At 37.8% G+C, this 25,286-nt stretch overlaps 1 protein-coding gene across 4 annotated transcripts in view; it reads right to left on the bottom strand.

Moving 5' to 3' along the window:
- Positions 1-25,286, bottom strand: part of golga3 (golgin A3) — a 114,017-nt gene that overhangs the window by 24,491 nt on the left and 64,240 nt on the right. For all 4 annotated transcript variants that reach the window (XM_069932551.1, XM_069932550.1, XM_069932552.1 and 1 more), the window contains exons 11-20: positions 23,576-23,944; positions 21,593-21,670; positions 19,429-19,692; positions 19,226-19,320; positions 10,842-11,058; positions 9,553-9,696; positions 8,561-8,758; positions 7,120-7,236; positions 5,878-6,017; positions 542-674 (exon numbers count right to left, since the gene is read on the bottom strand). In XM_069932551.1, the coding sequence (XP_069788652.1) occupies positions 542-674; positions 5,878-6,017; positions 7,120-7,236; positions 8,561-8,758; positions 9,553-9,696; positions 10,842-11,058; positions 19,226-19,320; positions 19,429-19,692; positions 21,593-21,670; positions 23,576-23,944 (1,755 nt within the window). The remainder of the gene's footprint in view (positions 1-541; positions 675-5,877; positions 6,018-7,119; positions 7,237-8,560; positions 8,759-9,552; positions 9,697-10,841; positions 11,059-19,225; positions 19,321-19,428; positions 19,693-21,592; positions 21,671-23,575; positions 23,945-25,286) is intronic.

The raw sequence follows: 25,286 nt of genomic DNA, 5'->3' as shown, positions 1-25,286 counted from the left end.
CAAACCCACAGCAAGGGTTTACTATAACTTGTGTAAAAGATGTGCAACACTCTCAATATTGTGCAGGTTGGTTCCAAAGGGGTGGAACAATGCGTTTTTGCACCAGCGATCAGGACCTGGGTTCGAATCCCGCACTGTCTGTAAGAAGTTAGTTCCCTGTATCTGCGTAGGTTTCCTCTGGTTTTCTCCCACCATTCAAAAAAACGTACCAGGGTTATAGCTTAATTGGATGTAATTAGGCAGCACGGTTCATAGGCCGAAATGGGCGTTACTGTACTCTATGTCTAAATTTAAATTTTAAAATATTATGGGTGTGGGTCAAATCTATGTTCACACTCACTCAGGAAACCAGTTGCAAAGCTGATGAAAATGAAATCTAATCAGAAAGCAACTAAGACAAAGATAATTATTGAAGTCAGAATTGTTTTCATCAATCAGGGGTTCAAATTCAGTCCACTGTGGGTTGAAACTCGTGTTGAAACAGAATTTGCCACAATGTCCAAGATACATATTACAGCATTAGGCTCAAGGGATGTTTTACCTCCTGGTTTATAGCAGCAGGTTTGCTGAGTTGCTCATCCAACTGATTTTGTAATATTTTCAGCTGAGAATGAGCTGCAGCCAATTCCTCCTGAAACCGTGCCACTTCCTGAGAATGCTCCTTGTCCTGGGCTCTGCAATAGTACACAAGAGCTAGATTAGATTAATTCATTTAAAACACAGATAGCATTGAAAAATAAAATAACTTAAGAGGTAAAACTTGTACCTACTGAAGGCACTGCAAAGCTACTAGTTGTATTGTGGGTGCTAACTGGTGTGGATTCTCTTATGATTATTCACCTGCTCATTGCAAATACTTTTTTTCAAAAATTAACTGAGCAAAACAACCAGTTTCCAAAAGTGTGAAATACAAGGTCAATAGTTACTTTAAAATAATTCTTTGGAGAAATGATCCAGGACCAAAGTCCATTCAGCTCATTGCATCCGTACTGACTCTGCAAGGCCAATCCTTAAATCTTAAATTATTTTCCTTCAGATATTTCAACAAATCCAGTTCTACATTTACAATCTGCCACCACCAGCCAGTTCATTTCAGAACCTAACCAACCTCTCGCCAAATTCTGGGACGTTTAGATTTTGCCCTGATTTTTATTTTTTTTATTTTTTATTTTTCACACTATAAACCACATTGATCAAGATACATACATTTTCCTTTTCAAATATATACAGTGTCGTTTTCTCCCCCCCACCTCTTCCCATCCCACCCTCCCTACCTCCCCTCCCATTCATTTAAAGTTCAGAATCTAAGATACATTAAATCCATCAAACAATGTTATTACTCAATAAAAATAAACAAGAAATTCCACTGAGTCAATTCTTTTCATTCTCTTTTCCTTCTGTCATTTTAGGTGGTAGATGTCTGATTTATGAAGCCCAGGATCCTATATGGATATTTAACCACTTACTTAGCCTGCCCTGCCACTTTCAACCCACTATGCTCTTAGCCCTCCAATTCACTCTTTCTTATATCTGTTTTAAAATTATGCCTAATATTTTGTCTCTTCAATCTTCCCACCAAAATTAACACTAAACAATCCTCAGCATTAAACTATAACTGCCACATATTCTACCATCTTGTCTGTGTCTCTTTGAAGTTACTAATCTCAGTTCACTAAACCTAGCTTAATGTCAACTGAAAATCTGGAATTTTTCACCCATCAAATTAGTGCATATTAAAAAGGAAAGTGGTCTTCTTTATGGAACCTTTCATCAATCCAAACACTCTTTCACTATTATGCTGTGTTTGTAGCTAATCAGTCCCTGCTTCCATAGTCCCTTTTCTTCCATGCTTTTAATCTTGATGACAATCATATTATGTGTCACTTTATCAAAACTTTTTTGGAAGATGATATATACATCAACCAAATTTCCCTCACCAATCCTCCCAAAAAAAGTTAATTGGACACAATTTGCCTTTAACAAAGGATTGCAGACATTCTCTAATCAAGCCATACTGTCGAGGTGATTGCTAATTAAATCCCCTATTGTTTCTCGAACACCTCCACTCCCACACCGAGGTTAAACTGACTGTTCTGGGGTCCCCGTCCTGACACTTTCCTTTGCATCTGCAGGAGGTGCAACACTTGTCCCTTCACCACAATCCTGGGACCGAAACAGCCCTTCCAGATGAGTCAGACACTTTCACACTTGCATCCCACTAAATAGGCAAATAAACAACCTGTGTTGCAGTACTGGGTGAGCCATTCACATTGGACCATGAATTTCCTAGTTCATGTGGATATCACAGATCTAAGGGGGGGCCCAACCTCCAGTGGTGACGTCCCAAGTGACGGATTATGTACTCACAAGGCAGTGAAAATCATAGCAGAATAAAGTACATAAGCACACATTTATAAAAGACCATGGGTAAAAACATTGACAATTTAATAAGACATACGTGCTCAATGTATAAAAGACAGTGGGGAAAAAACATACAATTTAATAAAACATATGTGCGCAATATACAAGACCTTCGGAAAATCAACTGCAATGGGCTTCAGATTAGGACAAACCCACAGACCAAGTTCTCATTATTCCCTAAACAATAGTATAAGAACTACTTACATAGAATTTACATTGTATTAGGTATTATAAATAATACTGAGATGATTTAAAGCACAAGTCCGTGCTGATGGCCCCACCAGCCGCTGTGACACGGCCCCGCCGGATGGCCTATGAAATAAAACTGCACTTGATATTAAAACTATTAGACTGATGCATGCACTAACATCACTAATGATACCTGAATGAGAGGGTTGCCCATTCACACTGCTGCCAAGTCAACTTGGCTGGGCACTGATACAACCCCCTATCAAGTATCAGGGCCTGATTGATTTTTACCCCACTGCCTGATTGGGAGTGTTCACATTTATTCTGCCAAGTATATGTGGGTTGAACTGGGTAATTTAGTGTGCCCTATTACGAGTCCAGAGGACCCTAAAACTCAGCAGCAATAAAAATTCACCAAGACAAATGGTTACTTAAACAAAAGTTGCTTTTAATTTTCTTTAAACATAAAAAAAAATCAAATTTTAACTTACTACTATTAACTTAACCCCCTTCTAATTCTAAGCGCACGTGTATGTAATGCGTAAGTAAGTTCTTTGATTCTCGGTCCAATCTCACTTCTCACTCCTCCAAGTTCACCAGTACCTTGTGCACAGAATTGAACATTTACGATTTTTCGTCTTAAAGGTCATTGGTTATTGTTAGTTTCAGAGAGATTTGTTGTGTGTTGGACAAACATAAACTGATTTCTTCCGATCAACTACTTCAGCGTCTTGCTGAAGAAACTTGCCTCATCGTGGGTTTTCCAAATGACAACCTCTTCTTCCAGGTCACCACAGAGTTCCTCTTGTTTCCCCTATTTCAGGAGAAACACTCTAGCCAACCATTTCCTCTTTTAAGGACTACAAGGGCTTTCAACAGGCTGAACTCAGAACTCATCTTCAAAATGGGGTTTCAACCCTCCAAAAGCCACTGCAGAATTCTCTCTTTCTCTCTAAAAGAGAAATCCTGTTGGTCTTTCCTCTCTCTCTCTCTGCTTGTAAAAAAAGAACTTTCTTGCAGGGCTAATCCAGTCCTTGAAAGATCTTTATCAGCACTTGAGCCCAGACTCTTCCATTTGCACCTGCTTTATGAAATTCCTCCCAAAGCAATTTCATTGTCTTTGCAAAGGCACTGGTGCCTTAATGTCTCACTTTCAAAGCTCTTGCATTTTAAATGAGATGTCTTTTGTGAAGTGTTACTGTCTGTGAAGTGACCGACACTAAACCCCCACAATCTAGCTCTTTTTAAGACATATTAATATATAATAATAAGATATAATATAGCCCGTAAAAGTCCGTACTCCGTAACTGGGCAGTGGGAAACGTCCCAACTGGGCAGGACAAATTAAAATCAACTGGGTTCTGACTCTTAGTGGGGATAAGAATGAGAGCCCAGCCAAGTTAACTCATTAATCGCCTTATGGTGGTGAGAAAGGACAATCTGCTTTACCAGGTACCATTAGTGATGTCAGCTCCTGCGTGCATGCATCAGTAGCAGGAAGGAGGTCAGTAGTCTGCAGGAGGGAAGAAAAGTGTACTCTTGTGCTTGTAAATGTGTAGTCTAGCTCTAGTGCAGTTTTCGGTTGTAGAGTAAGGATTTTAAATCCACAAATACGTAACGTGTCACTCACGACGTCGTCGCTGGAGACGGGACCTCCCCTTAAAATCCTTGATTCCTGATGAATCAGGTACATCATGGTGCAGTGGAAAAGGCTCCCCAGGTGCAGCATGCCTGGTAAGTTTACTCACTACTGAGGAGGGCAGGTGACCTGCTAAATATCCACTAACTGGCCCAATTCAACCCACGTTATTTGGCAGTCAAGTGCACTTACTCCAATCTCCTCTATCACAGTTGAAGTTCACAACATAACTTCTATATTAGCAAAACCCAACGTAGATGAGCCAACTGTTCTATAGAACAATTGCAATAGTCACTCCGAGCTCACAGTTGCACACAATTTCAACTCCCTTTCTTAGTGTCACAATATCCTGTCTGTCCTCTGCTTTCTCCACTGCCACTGTGAGGCAAAATGCAAATTGGAAGAATACAACCCAGAGGTAACTCTCTACGTTACCTATCTCAGTCTCACCATTCCAGAGTCTTTCCTTTTTACACATTTTCCATCTTACTTCCTCATCACCAAAGCTCTTCACCCTTCCTTCCCTGGTTCCTTTTGCCCATAATCCAGATATCTTATCCAGCTGGATTTCCTTTCTTCTCCCTGTTAACCTTTTCTATCCTTTCTCACTGATTCCCACTGCCTATCAGACCTTGCTTATTTAGTTCCTCCCATCCCCTACCAGCTTCTGCCTCTACTCTCTCCTCCTCAACCTGTCTAATGTTTTATTTTTCCCCTTTATGTTCCCAAATTACCTACCAGTCTGTCTCCACTCTTCCACTCCTACCTGCCCCTCATCTGGTTCTTCATCTCTGAACCTCTCCTCTCTTTCACCTCTTTATACAGGCTATCAACCTTCTACATAATCGTGATGCAGGGTCTTGATCCAAACACCAGCCATTCCCTCACCTCCATAGATACTGATTGATCTACTGAGTTCCTCCAGCAGTTTTCATTTGGTCTGTGGTTAGTTGATTTTCTTCCACATATTTTAAAAAATACATACATCATCTACATCTCTCTTGTCCTTGAACAGCACCCCTGAATTTTTTTATTTTTTGTAAGATGACAGCCAGTGCCTCTGTAATTTCTCCCATTACTTCCTTTAGCAAGTGAGGATAGATCCCATCTGGAGACAGTTATTGATGGTTAAAACCATCAGGCAGCTGAACCATTTGAGCAAGAAGATCCAAGAATGACTGCAATGGAAACATGTCATTTGGTTTGTATCTACACTTGTATGCAGAGACAAATACATGGACTCATCTTCATCACTTTCCAGAGATACAAAACTAGCACTGTTGGGTGCTCTGACTTAGTAAGGTGAACTGCTATACTTATCCTACAAACAGTAAAAGGAAAGGCCATCCACAGATACCAGAGAGAATGTTGTAGGGTGTAGGGTGTGGGGTTGCCAATATCATTTCTAATCTTGAGAATTAGAGCCAATCTGGCAAAGCCAGACAATTCAAAGACCACCCCCCTCCCCCATGTGAGGGAAGGATGTAGACGTGTACAAGAAAAAATTCTGAAAGAGTACCTAAAGTGGGGCTTTTAATTTCAGTTTCAAAATTCCTACCAGTTACAACAATCAACTCAAAATCAAGACGTCAGAAGTGTGCACATTTACTCTTGTGTTGCCAACTTACTGGAATTTATCAGCTTCTGCCTGCAGAGCTTCTACTAGCTGCTCTTTGGCTTGGAGCTCTTTCTTCACCTCACTAAGTTCAAGCGCAGCTGCTCTGTAGTGACGGCGATTGTGTCCAGCCTCAGCTTTGTTTGCAGAAACCTAAAACAAAACAAAATAAAGCAATACTTCCAGCTCATTTAAGGACATGGACTTTGTATTCTCTCAGGATTTCCAGTTTGCTCTTCCCACTTTGTTTTTAACTTGACAAATGTTCCTCGTGCACTTAAACGAGTGCTAATATCCCTTCAGCATCCATGCAGACATTCTTCGATAGTGGGAGTCCAAGACACATTAGAACTGTGTGGCCACTTTCTGCCCTCATCCAATCAATGGTGCACAATTCCAACATGAATCACTCAGGACACTACAGCCAAATTATCTTCTCAATTCTCAGCCAGACAGAAGCACTTTCTCAGCACTAAGCGTCTATAAATTCAATCTTACATTTTGAGTTTTGTAACAATTATCCTTTGGTACATAGAAGCAGTAGATTAAAGCAACTAATTCATTACATTTTGTGACAGTTTTCAGGAGAGCATTCTTCACAGACTGAAATATCAGACAGATAAAGCAATTTATTTTTATAGACAGTTTGGTGGCATAACAGTGCTAGAGACATTAGTTTGATCCTGATCTCTGTCTGTGTGGAGTTGGCACGTATTCCTTACAACCATAGGTTTCCTCTTGGTGCTTCATTTTCTCCCACATCCCAAAGAAGTGCAAGCTGATGGGTCATCTGGTCACTCTAAATGTTCCTAATGTGTTAAGAAGGAATAGAATCATAGCCATAAGCTCATAACAGGGCCTATGGCCCAACTTGCCCACGCTGACCAAACTGGCACTCTGGCCCATGATTATGAAGGGAATGGATGGATATTTATCAAAGTTTATGCAGCTGAGTTTTCATTTGAATTGAACAGTGTTCAGTACAGACATGTGGGCCTGTTCCTGTGCTATACCGTCTTATGTTCTATTATGCAGTGCACCAACTCACTTATTGGTCAGAGTTGGTTTGTGTTCAGATTCAGAGTGGATTTTTTAACTTTCTGCATAAAGTAATCTTTTCAGGCTATTTCTGAAAAGAAAAGAGCCAGCCTCCCTTTCACCACCCATCCACTTTTGTAGAAAAAAATGTTGAAAGGTGAACAAAAATAAGTCAAAGGATACGAATGCTATCCTTGAAGAGGAAGTCATAATTTACCTGCTGCTTTAGATCATTTACATTTTCTTTCTCCTTTTCTAGTGCAACCTGCAAAGCTTGTATTAACTGCTTCATCTGCTGGTCCTCTTCTTCCTTCCGCTTTAGAACGGCTTGAACCTATGCCCCAACATCCCCCAAAAAATGTTACTGAAAATGGTAGAAAAAAAAGAACTCTGTTCCACTGAGTTAATTATTAGAGCAATAAAGCCATTAGGGCAGCATTACAATACAAATAATGAGATGGAGAAATTCAGCAGGCCAGGCAGTATTCACGGGTAGAGATAGTCAGTCAATGATTCTGGTTGGGACCTTTTATCAAGACCAAATGTGATTCACTACAAGCACTCACAGTGGATACAACACTTCACACCCTCTTCCTTTCTCTCAATTACTCCAGATCTATTGCATCTGCTCCCAAGATGAGATCCTCCAAGCCAGATCATTAGTGATGTCCTCTTTCTTCAAGCAATGTGGCTTCCCCTCTACCACCATCAACTCGGCCCTCACCCAGATATCTTCCATTAACCATACATCTGCCCTAACTGCCCTCCTCCCCAACGCACAACAGGGATAGGATTCCCCTTGTCCTCACCTACCACCTCACCAGGCTCCGCATCCATCATATCATCCTCTGCCATTTCCACCTACCAAGTGATCCCAGACAAATATTTCTCTCTCTATCCCTCAGTGACTCCCATGTCCACCCTTCCCACCAATCACCCCCTTGACCCCTACCCCTCTGACAGCAGGAGAGATCTATGCACCCACATCTTCTCCCTCATCACCATTCGCTGACCCAAACAGTCCATCTACTGGGCACAGACTGGGAGATCGTTTTGTGAACACCTCAGCTTTGTCTGCTGCAAAAGCGTGGATCTCCCAGTGACCATCCATTTCAATTCTCCACCCCATTCCCTTGCTGACATGTCTGTCCATGCACTGCCAAACTGAGACCACCAACAAATTTGAGGAATAACACCTCGTATTCCTTCTGAGCACTCTCTACCTGGATGCCATTAAGATCAACTTCTCTTTTATAAACCCCTCCACCCCCATCTTTCCTCATGTCTCCTTTCTTCCTGCTGTCACTCTCTTCCCATTTTCCTCTTTCTTCTTTCTCTCTCCTGTCCTCTTATCATATCCAATTAACACATTTTAATCTGTTGGTCTGTACTTCTCCCCCTCTTTTTCTTCTCTTTTCCCTCCAGCATCTTTTTTTTGCTCATACCTTGAGGAAAGCTTCAGGCCCAAACCGTCAGTAATATATCTTTACCTTCTATAGTCACTCCAAGACTGGCTGAGTTCCTCCAGCGTCTTATTGTTTGCACAAGATTCCAGTTATTTATTAGCTTGCTCTTCTGTATTACTGAGCAAGAGCAGGGATTAAGGATCACAAATGGCTCCATACTAAAAAGGGGCTTCTTCTGCATTAAGTTTGTACCTGGAGGTTAAGCTGTACTAGATCTGCTTCTCTCTTGGACAGGGCAGTCTCCAAGATGTTCGTATGTTCTTTCAAAGCAGCATGGGATTGACTTAGGCCAACCAGCTTCCCTCGCTCATGTTCCAAATCTAGGGTCAACTTCTTATTGGCTTCTTCCAAGCGTCTTATCTTTTTTCTAAAACCTCTAGACTCTTGAAGCTTTGTGGGAGGGAAAGAACGAAAACCATTAATGTACATATATATATATATATGGAGCAAAAAAACAAATCTTATTTAAAGACAGTGTGTTTTATAAAAGCATGTGGAGTTAGATTCCAGTTCAAATTTACTTTCGCTGTATAGGAGTATCTCCAATACTTTAGATCAGCCATTCTCAATGGGGGCCCTGCAGCCACCCTGGGGTTCACATAACATTTAAATAAAAGCCTTGGTTTATTTTCACCTCACGTAAAAAGCAAGAAAAATATTTAATATGTAGTCAGTAGGAGAGAAGAAACCAAAAGTTGACTGCTTCACAGGGAAGGGAGTTGCATAAACATTGAGCAAAGTCCTAAGGGGGTCTTAGCCATAAAAGGCTGAGAATGGCTGCTTTAGACAATGACACAGGGAGCAATGAGAACTTTTAATTTACGGTTCACTACTGACTACATTTCAAGAATACCTTTAGATGCTTTGGTTAACCCACGTTTTTGAAGGGTGCTTTATAAATGCAAGACTTTCGATTTTAAAATGTCAAGAGTCGTCATGCCACAGGAGTTAGAAGAAAGTCTGGAACTTGCTTATAAACCGACATTAACTTGTTTTGGTATCATATGGATTACCTGTTTTTGACTTTTTTAAAATGAGGGAGAAGAGAATACAAGGATCTCAGGATTAGTCCACTAACTTTGATGGCATTTTAATGAGAATCTTGATATTGTCTAAACCACATGAAATAATTCTGAGTTCAACTGAGGGTCATGCATACACTGTGTGAATAATCTGCGTCTTACTTCATCTTCTAGCTCCAAAACCTTTTCTCGATAATCCTCCAGTTCTTGAGTGGTGAGAGAGATCACTTCCTGCAGCTCCTTCTCAAGCATTGTTTTGCTGTGGTTCACTGCCTGCAGCTCCTTTTGTAAAGCCTGAATCTGCTCCTATTAAAAAATAAAAAGATGGGGAGATAATTTGCATCATCATTTAAGAAAGATTGCCAGTCTATTCAGTTATGGCAATGCCCACATTACAAGTTCACATTTCTGCTAAAAAGTAAAGCCCATGGATAAGAGTCAGCAAAACAGCATGGATGTAAGCCCTTCAGCCCAACTCAACCATGCCGACCAAGTTAACCATCTGAGCTAGTCCCATTTGCCTGCATTCAGCCCATAATCTTCCTCTCTGTGTACCTTGTGATCATGGTAAATATTGGATTTTGGCATCACACATCCCACTCTAAAATACAACAGGATGCTGTATGTGGAACGAAGAAATTTTTACACTTTCACTGAACTGAGGTGCCAGCCTTGGTCAAGGCTTGAGTAAGAAGCATGAAGGGCAACTCTGCCAGAAATCCAATGACCTGGCCTACAATTTTAACTATTCTTCAGGACACAATCTGACTCCATTTCATGTCTCGTCTATTGAGCTCATCTCAAATTAAGCGTTCAGCATATGAGAATGTATTAATGGAAAGTCACTTCTCATCAGTCTGTCTCCCCAATGTATGCTTGGCAATTCAATATCCAGCCTCACTTTGTCTCTGTAGCTTCTCACTAAACTACTGATGACATTTCAGGAACAATATAGTGAGGTGCAGAAAAAAGCAGGGAGATAGGATTTATTGGGATTTAATTTTGTTAGCTTGCCACATTAAATTCAGTACAATGAGAGCAGTTGGACATGTAATCTCTAACATTCACACAATTTACAGAAGTATAGAGTTACAATGAGAAATATCAACTGGTAACAAGCAAGGGTAACATGATAGCACTGCTGTGGGATTCTTTCAGAAACCTGACAGTTGCAGGGAAGAATCTAAAAGCCTGTTGGTGCACACTTTCACTCTTGAGACTACTCCCCAATGGAAGGAGGGAGAAGATCTTGTGTCCAGAGTGTGATGAGTCCTTTGCCTGTTTCAGAGAAGCAGGACAATGTGCTGAATGACCCAACTGTAAAAATGTTTAAAAAATCCATTTGTCCATTCAACACTTGCTTCCCCACAAACCTCAAATGTTAAACTGCAAATTAACAGAAAATATATACATTAGCAAAGTACAATTAGCATTCAGAAAGGGTAACTTACTTGCATAAAATTACTGCCTCCATCCTCAATGACCTGATCCTTCAGCTTGATGAGCTCTGCCTCAGCAGTTTCCTTCGCTGCAAGGGCCTCTTGGAGTCGACGACTCAGGATCCCAACAGCATTTTCATAAGCTTTATGTTTGGCTTTCATTTCTTTCTGTGCAGTGGTGAGATCTGTGCCAAGTTTCTTCATTCTGGTCTTCTGCTCAGAGATACCTCTGGGGGAAGACAACCAAATTAAATGCAAATTAGGAAAATAAATTTCACCTTAAACCCAATATTTCTTTACTTGAACCTCCAGAAGAACAATGTCTTCAATACATTAAAGTTTTGCTGAATTTAAAGACACAGCGAAGGTAAGCAAATTTACAGGTAGCTCCTTGCTGAATAAATTGGCAGTCATTAGTGAAAGCACTGGATGGAAAATAAGGATTATGCATATTAAAATGATATCCAGATGCAACAAAAAAAAAATTGAACATCATATTCACATTGAATTATTCTTTTTTTTTAAACAAGATTTCATTTTAAACTTAACATGCAGTAGAGAATGGTGTTCTTATTTTTCAGGTTGGTTTGTGTGAAACAGTTATGCAAAGATTATGAGAGGCATTGAGAGGGCAGCACATTTTTCCTAGGGTGACAACAGCAAATATCAGAGGACATCGGTTTAAGCTGAGTGGAAGAAAGTTTAGGGGAGATGTCAGAGGCAAGTTTTTTTTTTACTAAGAGAAGAGTGGAGGCTTCCATTTAGCTTTACTAAGATCAATAGGAATATATCTAATCCAATACTCAAAACATGCATTGCGAATCTGGTTTCTATTTAGGATTTTTTTTAATTTAAAAAAACGTTGTTTTATCTAGTGCTATCTCCCATAATTACTTGTTTCGACTATCAATCTTTAATTAATCTTTCTCTGTCTGGAAAATTAAAGGTATTGTTTCTTTCACAAATTTATTTAATTTGTACAGCTTGCAAGTAAATATGACTTCGATATTTATAGATTAGAAATTTCTTTTTTTTTTTATTTTTAAATTTTTTATTTTTCACACCATAAATCACAATAGCCATGATATACACTTTTTCTTTTCCACACATTTACAGTGACTTTTTCTCCCTCCCCCCTCCCTCCTCCCAAGCCACCCCCCCACCCCCCCCCCTCTCATCCATTTTAGGTATACAATCTAGGTTGCATTAATTCAGTTAGACAATGTTGTCATTCAACAAAAATACACCAGAAATTCTACTGAGTCCATTCTTTTCTTTCCTTCTCCTTCCATCAACTTAGGTAATGTTTGTTCCCGGTAGGTTTTCGCTATTGTATTTAATGTAAGGCTCCCATACTTGTTCGAATATTTCAATATTATTTCTTAAACTATATGTTATTTTTTCTAATGGAATACATTTATTCATTTCTATATACCATTGTTGTATTTTCAAATTATCTTCCAATTTCCAGGTTGACATAATACATTTTTTTGCTACGGCTAGGGCTATCTTGACAAATCTTTTTTGTGCATCTTCCAAGTCAATTCCAAATTCTTTATTTTTTATGTTACTTAGGAGAAAGATCTCTGGATTCTTTGGTATATTGTTTTCTGTTATTTTATTTAATATCTGATTGAGATCATCCCAAAATTTTTCTACTCTCTCACATGTCCAGATTGCATGAATTGTTGTTCCCCTTTCTTTTTTACATCGAAAACATCTATCAGATACTGTTGGGTCCCATTTATTTAACTTTTGCGGTGTAATGTATAGTCTGTGTAACCAATTATATTGTATCATACGCAGCCTCGTATTTATTGTATTTCTCATCGTTCCAGAGCATAACTTCTCCCATGTTTCCTTTTTTATCTTTATATTTAAATCTTGTTCCCATTTTTGTTTAGTTTTACCATTTGTTTCCTCATTTTCCTTTTCTTGCAGTTTAATATACATATTTTTTATAAATCTTTTGATTAACATTGTATCTGTAATCACATATTCAAGGTTACTTCCCTCTGGTAAACTCAAGTTGCTTCCTAATTTATCTTTCAAGTAGGATCTCAGTTGGTAATATGCCAGCGCTGTATCTCCAGTTATATTGTACTTATCTCTCATTTGTTCAAAGGATAAGAATCTACTTCCTGAAAAACAATTTTCTATTCTTTTAATCCCTTTTTTTTCCCATTTTCTAAAGGCAAGGTTGTCTATTGTAAAAGGGAGTAGCTTATTTTGCGTCAATATTAGTTTTGGTATTTGGTAATTTATTTTATTTCTTTCTACATGAATCTTCTTCCATATATTGAGGAGATGGTGTAATACTGGTGAAGTTCTATGTTGTACCAATTTTTCGTCCCATTTATATAATATGTGTTCAGGTATCTTTTCCCCTATTTTATCTAATTCTAGTCTCGTCCAGTCTGGTTTTTCCCTTGTTTGATAAAAATCTGATAGGTACCTTAATTGTGCGGCTCTATAATAATTTTTGAAGTTTGGCAATTGTAAGCCTCCTTGTTTATACCATTCTGTTAATTTATCTAGTGCTATCCTCGGTTTCCCCCCTCTCCATAAAAATCTCCTTATTATTTTCTTTAACTCTTTGAAGAATTTTTCTGTCAGTTGTATTGGCAATGCCTGAAATAAGTATAGTATCCTTGGAAAAATGTTCATTTTAATACAGTTTATCCTTCCTATCAGTGTTAGTGGTAGCTCTTTCCAATGCTCTAAATCGTCCTGTAATTTTTTCATTAGTGGATTGTAATTGAGTTTATATAATTGGCCTAGATTTTTGTTTATTTGCACACCTAGGTATCTTATTGCCTGCGTTTGCCATCTGAATGGGGATTCCTCCTTAAATTTTGAGAAATCCGCGTTATTCATAGGCATTGCTTCACTTTTATTTACGTTTATCTTGTATCCCGACACTTCTCCATATTCCTTCAATTTCTTATATAGTTCTTTTATTGATAGTTCTGGTTCTGTTAAGTACACTATCACATCATCCGCAAACAGACTGATTTTATATTCCCTGTCTTTTATTTTTATTCCTTTTATATTATTATCTCTTCTTATCGATTCTGCTAGTGGTTCTATAGCTAGCGCAAACAATAATGGTGATAGTGGGCATCCCTGCCGCGTTGACCTGCTTAAGTTAAATTGCTTTGATACATGTCCATTTACTGTCACTTTCGCTAACGGTCCCTCATATAATGCTTTAATCCAATTAATAAACTTCTTCGGTAAACTGAATTTTTGCAATACTTTGAACAAGTAATTCCATTCTACTCTGTCGAAGGCCTTCTCTGCGTCTAAAGCAACTGCTACTGCCGGTGCTTTATTTCCTTCTACTGCATGAATTAAGTTAATAAATTTACAAATATTGTCTGTTGTGCGTCTTTTTTTGATAAATCCAGTTTGGTCTAAATTTACCATTTTCGGTACCTGTTCTGCTAATCTGTTCGCTAATAGTTTAGCTATTATCTTATAATCTGTGTTTAGCAGAGATATTGGTCTATATGACGCTGGTGAGAGTGGATCTTTCCCTTGTTTTAGTATCACTGTAATTATTGCTGTTTTACATGAATCTGGTAAGTTTTGTGTCTCATCAATCTGGTTGATTACATCCAGGAGGGGCGGTATTATTAGGTCTTTAAATGTTTTGTAGAATTCTATTGGGAGTCCATCCTCTCCTGGTGTCTTATTATTTGGTAAATTTTTTATTATCTCTTGTATTTCTACTGTTCCAAATGGTTCTGTTAATTTATTTTGTTCCTCTATTTGTAGTTTTGGTAGTTCAATTTTAGTCAAAAATTCATCTATTTTCCCTTCTTTCCCTTCGTTTTCGGTTCGGTATAATTGTTCATAGAATTCTCTGAAGTTTTCCTTAATTTCTTTTGGATTATATGTAATTTGTTTGTCTTTTTTCCTTGTTGCCAATACCATTTTCTTAGTTTGCTCTGTCTTAAGCTGCCATGCTAAGATTTTGTGTGTTTTTTCACCTAGTTCATAATATTTCTGTTTTGTCTTCATTATATTCTTCTCCACCTTATATGTTTGTAATGTTTCATATTTTATTTTTTTATCCGCCAATTCTCTTCTTTTGGTTGAATCTTCCTTTATTGCTAATTTTTTTTCTATGTTTATTATTTCCCTTTCCAACTGCTCTGTTTCCTGATTATAGTCCTTCTTCATCTTGGTTGCATAACTTATTATTTGCCCTCTAATGAATGCTTTCATTGCGTCCCATAGTATAAACTTATCTTCCACTGATTCCGTATTTACTTCAAAGTACATTTTTAATTGTTTTTCAATAAATTCTCTAAAATCCTGTCTTTTAAGTAGCATGGGGTTTAATCTCCATCTATACATTCTTGGAGGGATGTCCTCTAGCTCTATTGCCAATAACAGGGGTGGGTGGTCCGATAATAGTCTAGCTTTATATTCCGTTTTTCTAACTCTCCCTTGAATGTGGGCTGATAACAGGAATAGGTCTATCCTTGAGTATGTTTTATGTCTAGTCGAGTAGTATGAGTATTCCTTTTCTTTTGGGTTTTGTTTCCTCCATATGTCCACAAGTTTCATTTCTTGCATTGATTTAATTATAAATTTGGTTACTTTGTTCTTCCTGTTAATTTTTTTCCCCGTTTTATCCATATTTGGATCCAAATTCAGATTGAAATCCCCTCCTATTAGTATGTTCCCTTGCGTATTAGCTACCTTCAAAAAGATATCTTGCATAAACTTTTGATCTTCTTCGTTAGGTGAATATATATTAAGTAGATTCCAAAGCTCTGAATATATCTGACATTTTATCATAACATATCTCCCTGCTGGATCTATTATTTCCTCTTCTATTTTAAATGGCACATTTTTGCTAATTAATATAGCCACTCCTCTTGCTTTTGAATTATACGATGCTGCTGTTACATGTCCTACCCAATCTCTCTTTAATTTCTTGTGCTCCAATTCAGTTAAGTGTGTTTCTTGGACAAATGCTATATCTATTTTTTCCTTTTTCAGTAAATTTAGTAGTTTCTTCCTTTTAATTTGGTTATGTATTCCATTAATATTTAGAGTCATATAGTTCAGCGTAGCCATTTCATATTTTGTTTATCTTCTCTTTACCGTTTTTCCATCATTACCTTTCCTCCTTTTCCATTTCTGTTTTCTTATTTTCAACTCTTTACCAGACAACATTCCTACAACATCCAATATTTTCCTTATTCTCCTATTTCTATCTTCTTTATCCCCAATCTCCCCTTCCCCTCCTGAGTTGCCCTTTATCCCTTGTCGGACAACCACATCTCCCCTCTCCATTTGGATTTGCGAATCCACTCGCAAGCGTCAACTGATTTTGCAGTGACCGCTCTTTTCCCCCACCCAGCCCCCCCCAGAAAAGATTTCGCTTTTTATATGTCACAAAGGTCACTCTTTTAATTCCCTCCTTATTCTCTCTATTCCATTACCTTCCCTTATTAATTCTTGTCTATACTCTCTATGTTTTCCTCTAATTACAGATACTTTCACATATGCCCATTGTCTCTATTCACTCTTATACCTCTTTACCCGCATACATATCAATCGTGGTCATTTTTACCCTCCTTACCCGTCTTCATCCCTCAGTCTATTTTTGTCTTTACCCACATACATATCAATCGTGATCATTTTTGCTCTCATTACCCGTCTTCATCCCTCAGTCTATTTTTGTAATTGTTCTGCAAATTTTCGTGCTTCTTCTGGATCCGAGAATAGTCTGTTTTGTTGTCCTGGAATAAATATTTTCAATACCGCAGGATGCTTCAGTGTAAATTTATATCCTTTCTTCCATAAAATCGCTTTTGCTGTATTGAACTCTTTTCTCTTCTTTAGGAGTTCAAAGCTTATATCTGGATAAATGAAGATTTTTTGCCCTTTATACTCCAGTGGTTTGTTGCCCTCTCTTACTTTTTCCATTGTCTTCTCCAGTACCTTTTCTCTTGTAGTATATCTTAGGAATTTTACTACAATAGATCTTGGTTTTTGTTGTGGTTGTGGTTTAGGGGCCAATGCTCTATGTGCCCTTTCTATTTCCATTTCTTGCTGTAGTTCTGGACATCCTAGGGCCTTAGGGATCCATTCTTTTATAAACTCCCTCATATTCTTGCCTTCTTCGTCTTCCTTAAGGCCCACTATCTTTATGTTATTTCTTCTGTTATAATTTTCCATTATATCTATTTTTTGGGCTAGTAATTCTTGTGTCTCTTTAGTTTTTTTATTAGATTCCTCCAATTTCTTTTTTAAGTCTTCTACCTCCATTTCTGCTGCTATTGCCCGTTCTTCCATCTTGTCCATTTTTTTCCCCATTTCTGTTAAGGTCATATCCATTTTATTTATTTTCTCTTCTGTGTTGTTTATTCTTCTTCTTAAATCATTGAATTCCTGTGTTTGCCATTCTTTAAATGACTCCATGTATCCTCTAACAAGAGCAAGTATATCCTTTACCTTGCCTTTCCCTTTATCTATTTCACTGTATTCTTCCTCTTCTTCTTCCTCTAGGTTGGCCATCTGTTGTTTCTTTGCTGCCCTTTCCTCCTCTTCTTTCTTGTTTCCATTGTCTTCTGTGGTCTCTTCTTGCTGCAGGTGTTCTGCAGCTGTCGTTGCCGGCTGTGGAGATCGACTCCCCAGCTGGTCCCCCCTCCCGTCGGTGTGTTTTTTTTCATGCGCATCGCGCATGCGCGAGGAGTCGCGCATGTGCGGTTGCGCACTTTTACTCGGCTCTGTGAGCCATTGTTGTAGTTCTTTTTCTACCGACCTGAGGTAGTGGGGTCTTCTCTCCACAGCGGGCCTCTTCGGACAGGTAAGGCCTTCACCTTTTTCCTCCGTTGTCTTCTCTTCCTCTCTTCTTTCCGTTGATTTTGATTTTTCTCCTTTTGTCTCCATCTTCTTTCCTCCTTTATACTCACTTTTCTTTAACTTGTATTTCTGTGCCTTTGTATTTTCTCTTGTTTTTCCCGACTTTTCTGGAGAGGGCTGGAGTTCACCGTCCGGCCACTACTCCATCACGTGACTCCTCCCGATTAGAAATTTCTTAAAGACCATATTACTGGATTTTCCATTTGTATATCCACCACATTTAGATGATAATATTTTTCAATTGAATCCCTCCCAGAAAGGGTTAATTGGAATTATATATGATAGATTATTAAAATTATATCCAGTACTTCATGATAAGATTAAAAAGGCTTGGGAACTGGAACTTGCAAGACCCTTATCTGAGGATCTATGGGACAAGATTTTTAGATTAGTAAATACCAAACATTCAGTAATCCAATTCAACTTTGTGCATCATGTTCAAATGTACAAAGATAAATTGGCTACTATTTTTTCTAATATTAACCCTATCTGTGACAGATGCAAATCTGAAATTGCTACATTGACACATATGTTTTGGTCTTGTTCAAACTATTGGAAATAAATTTTTAATATCTTTTCAACTATACTCCAGGTGGAGCAAGGACCCAATCCGATAACAGCTCTTTTTGGAGTTTTTCTGTACCTGTTCAACGGGTTGTGGCCTTCTCTACATTTTAGCTAGAAGAGCCATCTTATTCAAATGGAAAGACTCTAGACCTCCAGCAGCGTTTCAATGGTTTACTCATATTATGTCTTGTTTAAGTTTAGAAAAACATTAGATATCATGTATTTGATTCATTGGTGAAATTTGAAGATACATGGCAACCTTTTATTTTCATATGATGTAAATGTTTCTGTGATTAGATGTATTTACTCTTTCAGATTAGATATAGCTTTACTTTTTTTGATTTATGGTAGGAAGCAAAAACTACAAAATATATGTAACCCTCATATTTGTTAAATTTGAGCAGGTTAGGTGTTTTTTTTTACACACAATACTTTTGATTTTTTAAAAATTTTCACCCATTGCAGTGGAGGGGGATTGAGATTATACTGAAGCTTTATATTAATATTTATACATATGTGATACTGTATTTTCAGTTTTGTTCCCTTTTCTTCATTTCCTATAAAAACCAATAAAAATGATTGAAAAAGGGAAGAGTGTAGTGGGAGCCTGGAATGCATTGCCGGGAGTGGTGGTGGAGGCTGGAACAACAGAGACATTCAAAAGACTCTTGGATAGTGCCCGGATGCAAGAAACATAGAGGCTTATGGATGTGAGATATTAAAAATTAGATTGTTGTAGAGTTGGTTTATATAGGTTGGCACAACACTGTGGGCTATGCTATTATGTTCTACATTCTAAAATAAACTATTGTATAGAAGTAACTAGGAAAAGCAAAAAGGTGTTAATGATTAATATTTCTAAAGGCCAGACAAATGTAGATTTCTGTGCAACAAAGTACATTAACAAGAACTGATCAAGTTTAAACAAAAGCTTTCCTCACTTTTTAGTTTCTTCCTGCATCTGCTCCACTTGCCTCTTAAGTTCTTCATTCTCATGAGAGAGTGACACTAGCTGGTTCTTGTCAAACTGCAATGACTATCAGAAAGCACAACATGACAATTTTAATAGTTTGTTGATATTAAACAAGGTCAGATTACTGATACTTGTGTTAAAAGATTCAAGAGTTGACGTATTATTCTTTACCTGAAGTTCCATGCTCAATTCATCACGTTCTTCCTGTGCCAACTGTAGCTGGCTTTCCAGATCAGTCATTTGCTGATGGACACGAGAAGTTTCCTTCTGCAACCACACATGTTCGTTTTGTATAGATTTTTTGTCAGTCTGCAGCACCACAATTTCTTGCTTCAACTCTTTCACCATCGACTCCAGTTTCTTCTTCGCTGATTTTAACTCATTTATTAGTTGATCCTTTGAATTTGCATCACGCCGATATGCCTCCACCATTACCTGCAGTAAAATGTGGCATGAAGTGAGCCCAATCAACTGCAAATAGATAATTGCTTAGACCCCTGTATGGTTCACCTTCAAGTTAGTGGACAGGTGTACTTCGCAATCAAAATAGCACTTTCAAATGAACAGACTACTATCTCCTCCTTTGAACAATTGACAGCTAAATTTAATCTTCCTCATAGACTTTTAAAAATATCTTTACAAGTTAGACATTTTGTTCAGTCCAAGCTTCCTGATTTTCCTTGAATCTCAGATACAAATATTCTTGATTTACTTTTTGACTTGCGTTTGTTCACAGTGGATTAATATCAAGTATTTATAATGGCCTATTGGATTTAAGATCAGTCCCAATAGCTGGGATTAAGAAAGATTGGGAATGTGGTTTGAATATAACATTTTCAGATGAGGAGTGGTGCTCCACTCTTAGCTTGATTAATGATTTCTCATTTTGGACACAGCCCAGGACATTACATGCAAAACCCTCCCCACTATTGAATACATCTACAGAAAAAAATGGTAAGACCCTCACCACCCAGCACACGCTCTGTTCTTGCTGCTGCCATCAGGAAAGAAGTATAGGTGCCACAAGACTCACACCACCAGGTTCAGGAATAGCTGCTACCACTATACATTCAGACTCCTCAACAACAAACTCAATCAAGGACCAATTTAAGGAGTCTTACTGTGCACTTTATTGATTTTCTTTGCTCGCCCTGTATTGCACAGTTTGCTTGCATTCGTTATTTGTTTACATTTCTTTTGATTGTTTATATGTTCATACTGTGTGCAGTTAATTTATGCACTACCAATTAGTGGTAATTCTGTTGCGCCCGCAACATTACATGTGATGTAATGTATGTATTCTGACAAGAAATCTGAAATCTGTGTATGGTATTACTTATTAAACTTTAAGGTGGTGCTTAGAATACATGGGTCCAAACTCAAATTATCTCATTTTTATGCAGATGTTGACCCACTATGTAATAAGTGTAAAATTTTTGAAGCTTCACTGATTCATACGTTTTGGGAATGCCCTTATTTAGGAAAATTTTGGGAAAATATTTTCTAAACTTTATCAACGATATTATCAACAATTTTTAAGATCAAAATGGAACAATGCTCTTCAGTTGTTTGGTTTGTTTTTTTCTCACAGATGGGATATACCTCTGATGCAACCCAAAAGAAAGATTTAGCTTTTATCATGTTGATAGACAGATGAGCAATTTTAATGAAATGGTAAGATGACTCTTCACCTACTCATACGCAGTGGTTACATGATGTAGTGTCCTATTTAAGATTGAAGAAAATTAGATACAACATTATAAAGTTTCAATTTGGGAAAATGTGGGGCCCATTCATAGAATACTATTAGAACTAGAAGATTTAAGAAGTCTGGATGTTCCAGAGATTCTGTCTAGTGTCTGAAGGTCACTATTCGATCCATCCTTCACAATTTTTACAAGTTAACCTTGATTAGAGGGAGGGGTTAGATTAGATTTAGTTTTTGGTTTTTTTAGATTAACCTGTCAAATATGAGTTTAAATATGGTTGCCGTAGATCATATCATTAAATAAGATAGAATTTACCCTTTGTTTTAGATAAAGGGATTGTTTAATTTAGTCTTATTTATTTTCCACCAGAACTATTTTTGAATATCTTATGGGAAAGAGTTAGATGGTTAATTACCATATTGATAGAATTTAATGTTTTAAAGAAAAAATGTTAAATAAACAAATATGAACAGGTTTTCAATTTACATGTATATTTAATTTATGATATGTATATGATATGACCTGTTGTTTGTTGTATTAGAAGATGTTGCATGTTGGATTTGTAAGTTAAACTCAATAAAAATATTTTTAAAAGACTACAACCACCAAACCATTGAATTATTTACCTTCTGTTGAACAAGCTGGTCCTTCAGTTTCTGAGTCTGTTTCTTAAAGTTAGCATTCTCTTGTTGCAGATATTCCACCTAAATGAATTGCATGATTAACTGTCACTACCTGCAAAAAAATCCTAATAAGGGACAATAATTCAGCTTTTAAGAAATGCAATATATCTTTTGCAGCAAACTGGTTTACATCAAACACAAAGTCTTCATTTTCAAAACTGATTTATCTAGAATCTTTATTCATACAAAAAGCCACCATTAAACTGCTTTGAGGGTCTTCTGGTCTCAACTAAGACCACAATTAGCTTGTTTGATAAATAAATAGTTGTTATTTATTGTGCTCAATCTGAAAGATGCTAATTTTGGGAAATGGAAGCCATTCCACCTTTCTTCCCTTTCACAGCATGAACTACACTGGAATCTCCTAACAGTGCAAAATAATTCCATGCTAAACCCTTGATCTTCAAGATTGAGGCAGTTCAACAAATGGTCTTTACCATTTCCCAAATGAACTTTAAGTAAGCTAAAAAATTTTTAAAAAATCATTTTCATTTGAGCCTGAACCTTCAATGCTCCTTGAATTCCATCCAGAACTTCCAGTCTTTCTGGCTTGCTCCCAATATTCTCCTTGGGATCATTCCATACTGGGCATTAACCTCATTCATATCAAATGTTTTTCTTTTTATTTCCCCTTGCTACCTCATTTATAAGTTCCATTCTTCAAAGCATCATCATCAACTTCTATACCATTTCCAACACTCCAGTGCTGAGCCATGAATTAGGATGAACCAGATGCTTAATACAAAGAAAAGATGCTGATAATACTCAGGTCTGGCAAGATCTGAGAAGAGAAATGGTTAATGAAAAGTTACCTATCCAAGACAAACTCTTTCTTGTTCCACAGAACAAGTGAGTTTCCCACCCCCCACAACATTTGCTTTTATTTCAGATTTCCAGAATCCCCAATAGTTTGTTAAGTTTTTCCATCTTCTTTATCTATTGCCTCACTTGGGAGTATTGTGTGCAGTTCTCATCACCATGCTATAGGAAGGATGTGGAGGTGCTTGAACATGTGCAGACGTAATTGACTGGAACGTTGCCTAGATCACAGGACTTTAGCTATGGGAGTGTTTGATCAGACTGGGTTCATTTTCCCTGGAGCCAAAGAGGATGAAGGGTGATGTGATAAAATTATGATCTGATAGGGTAGATATAATTTTTTTTCTATGGAAGTGGTATTAAAAGCAAGAGGGCATAGGCTTAAGGCAAGGGGAAGGAATTTTTTTTAAAAAAAGGATTTTTAAAAAAGGGATTTCAAAGAAAGTGCTTTTAAAAAAAAAAGACTGTTGATATGGAACCTGCAGTCACGAGAGTTGGTGGAATCAGACAGTTTAAGAGTCAATTAAACAGACATTTGAATAGCAAAGTCAATGATGGATATCATATTAATATGGATAAATGGATTTAATATAGATGGGCAAAAAGGTGATGGACTGAAGGACCCATTTCTGTGCTTCATAATCTCGACAAGAAATGCCCATTTCTCTTTGTTCACACCTCCAACCTGAGCTGTTCAGACCATCGTGGATGGTTAGTCTCTTCCAGAGTTGATTGTTCCAGACCTTCTATCTTCCAATTTCTGTAAACCAGCTCATCCAACGCTTAAGACACATTGACAAGGTATACAAGATGTAATATTCTCAGACTTTAGAGCAAATTCCTTCCTGGCCTTATCCCTAACCCACTACAACCTTCATTCTAATGTCTGACTTGCATTTGAAAATAAACATGCAGTTCTGTTTAAGAAAAGTCTTGGTGGCATAAACAACAGTTTATTACAAACTTTAATTAATGTAGGGCCAATAAAATATTACTGTAGGCAAATCAAATAGAGAAAGATGCTACAAACTATATTTATTTTTCTAAAGTGAGACTAAACAAATTTTCCAAACACTGTACTTTGCAGAGCTGTGAAATTTCTATTACCTGCCCCGTTTTGACAGCAACTTCCTGACGAAGCTGTTCTAGAATTTGAGACACCACTTCAGTTCCCTCTTCAAGTCTTTTGGTTCCTTCCTCCAACGCACCCTTATCCATTTTTCCAGTTTGAAGGGCCACTTCCAGAACAATTTTCTCATTTTGCAGGAACTGGATCGCATCATCTTTGGCATTTACTTCTGTTTGAACCTCTACTAGACGTGATTCCAACTCATTGTAACGCGACTGCAATTCGTTCAAGGATTGGTCCTTGGTGTGCAAGGCCTCTTGGGAATCAGTAAGCTGTTTCAGAAGTTCTAGCTGTTCCTGTTGCAGAGTTTCCAATTGGAGTTCTCGTTGATGTAGGTTTAATTTAACCTGAGGAGAAAACATATTTTCAGCATGTTATTGAGTAAAATAATAAATGCAGCAACATTAATGTCACCATTTTAGTACATTTGTTTTGCAGCAGTTAAATTACAAACTAATAATCTCCACATTTTATCTGTCAATCAAGAGACCAAATCCCACTATTTCACCTTTGGAATTTAAATTTGGTTAATAATCTAGAGCTTGAACAAGTCATTAGCAATGATATTCAAAAGGACAACCAGATTGTTGCAACAACCCATTGAGCTCCTCAAGGACCTTTAGAGGAATATTTTGCACCATTTCCCAGTCTGGCATACATTCAAATCTTATCCCTCCTTTGTAGACATTTCACAAATACTCTCTGAAGTCATACCAGAACAGCCACAGTGAAAATGGGAAGGAATAAAATCGGATGGGATATCTGTCAAAGTCACCTCTAACTCACACAATCTTGCAAAGTTCTCCTCATATATCTTTCTTTAATGCTGTCCATATTGGGAGAAAAGTACAACAGTCTATCAAGCCAAAGTAGTTCCAGAATCATCCCTTAGAAAATGGACCAGACTCTGCCAGATAAGTTCTGTGCCATAAGTGAGACTTAACAGAGGGAGCAACAGTTGTACAAAAGCAAGAGGGGGGGGGGGGGGTGTCTCTGATTGCCCACAATGTGGACTTCTCAGACTCCATATGATCTTATGGAATCTCATCAAACATAGGGAAAGAAACCTACTCCTGATTACCACCTGCTGCCCTCCCCAGCTGATGAACCTATCTTGGAGAACAATCAAAAGAATAAGAAATATACTTTTGCTGCTCCAATGGCCCATAGGACCTAGTAGATAGGGAAGCATGCACATGGGTGGGATATTCATGTCCATCACCGAATAGTTTGGTAGTATAACCAATGGCCAAACTGGAAGAGTCCAAAAGAACATGGTTCACAGATGAGGTCTGCAGCAGGCAGTGTGAACAAGGATGAACCTACTTCAAGCTCATTTGATTGTACACAAACAACCCAACGAAATCCAGAAACAATTATCACTTAATTAATCAAAACAAACATATTGCTGACTGGATGGCCAAATCTTGAGTGGAGATCTAGAGCCACACTTCCATAATTACCTGATGAACACAACGAGAACTTGACCTCATTCTCACCAACTGAGATCAGTCAGGATGGCAGAGGTAAAAATGATCATTGCAGGGTCCCAGCAGAGACAAAGTCCCATCTTCATAACAAGGATACCCTCAACACTACAATTGTGCAACATGAGATCGACTCAGAACAGATCTGATGGCTCAGAACTGGACAGCACAGGGACAGGTCCTTCAGCCCACTTGCCTGCTC

This window comes from Narcine bancroftii, chromosome 4 (assembly GCF_036971445.1).
Source record: "Narcine bancroftii isolate sNarBan1 chromosome 4, sNarBan1.hap1, whole genome shotgun sequence".
NCBI classification, from domain to species: domain Eukaryota; kingdom Metazoa; phylum Chordata; class Chondrichthyes; order Torpediniformes; family Narcinidae; genus Narcine; species Narcine bancroftii.
Note: the sequence above shows the minus strand (reverse complement) of the source record. Positions and strands in the feature narration are given on the sequence as shown.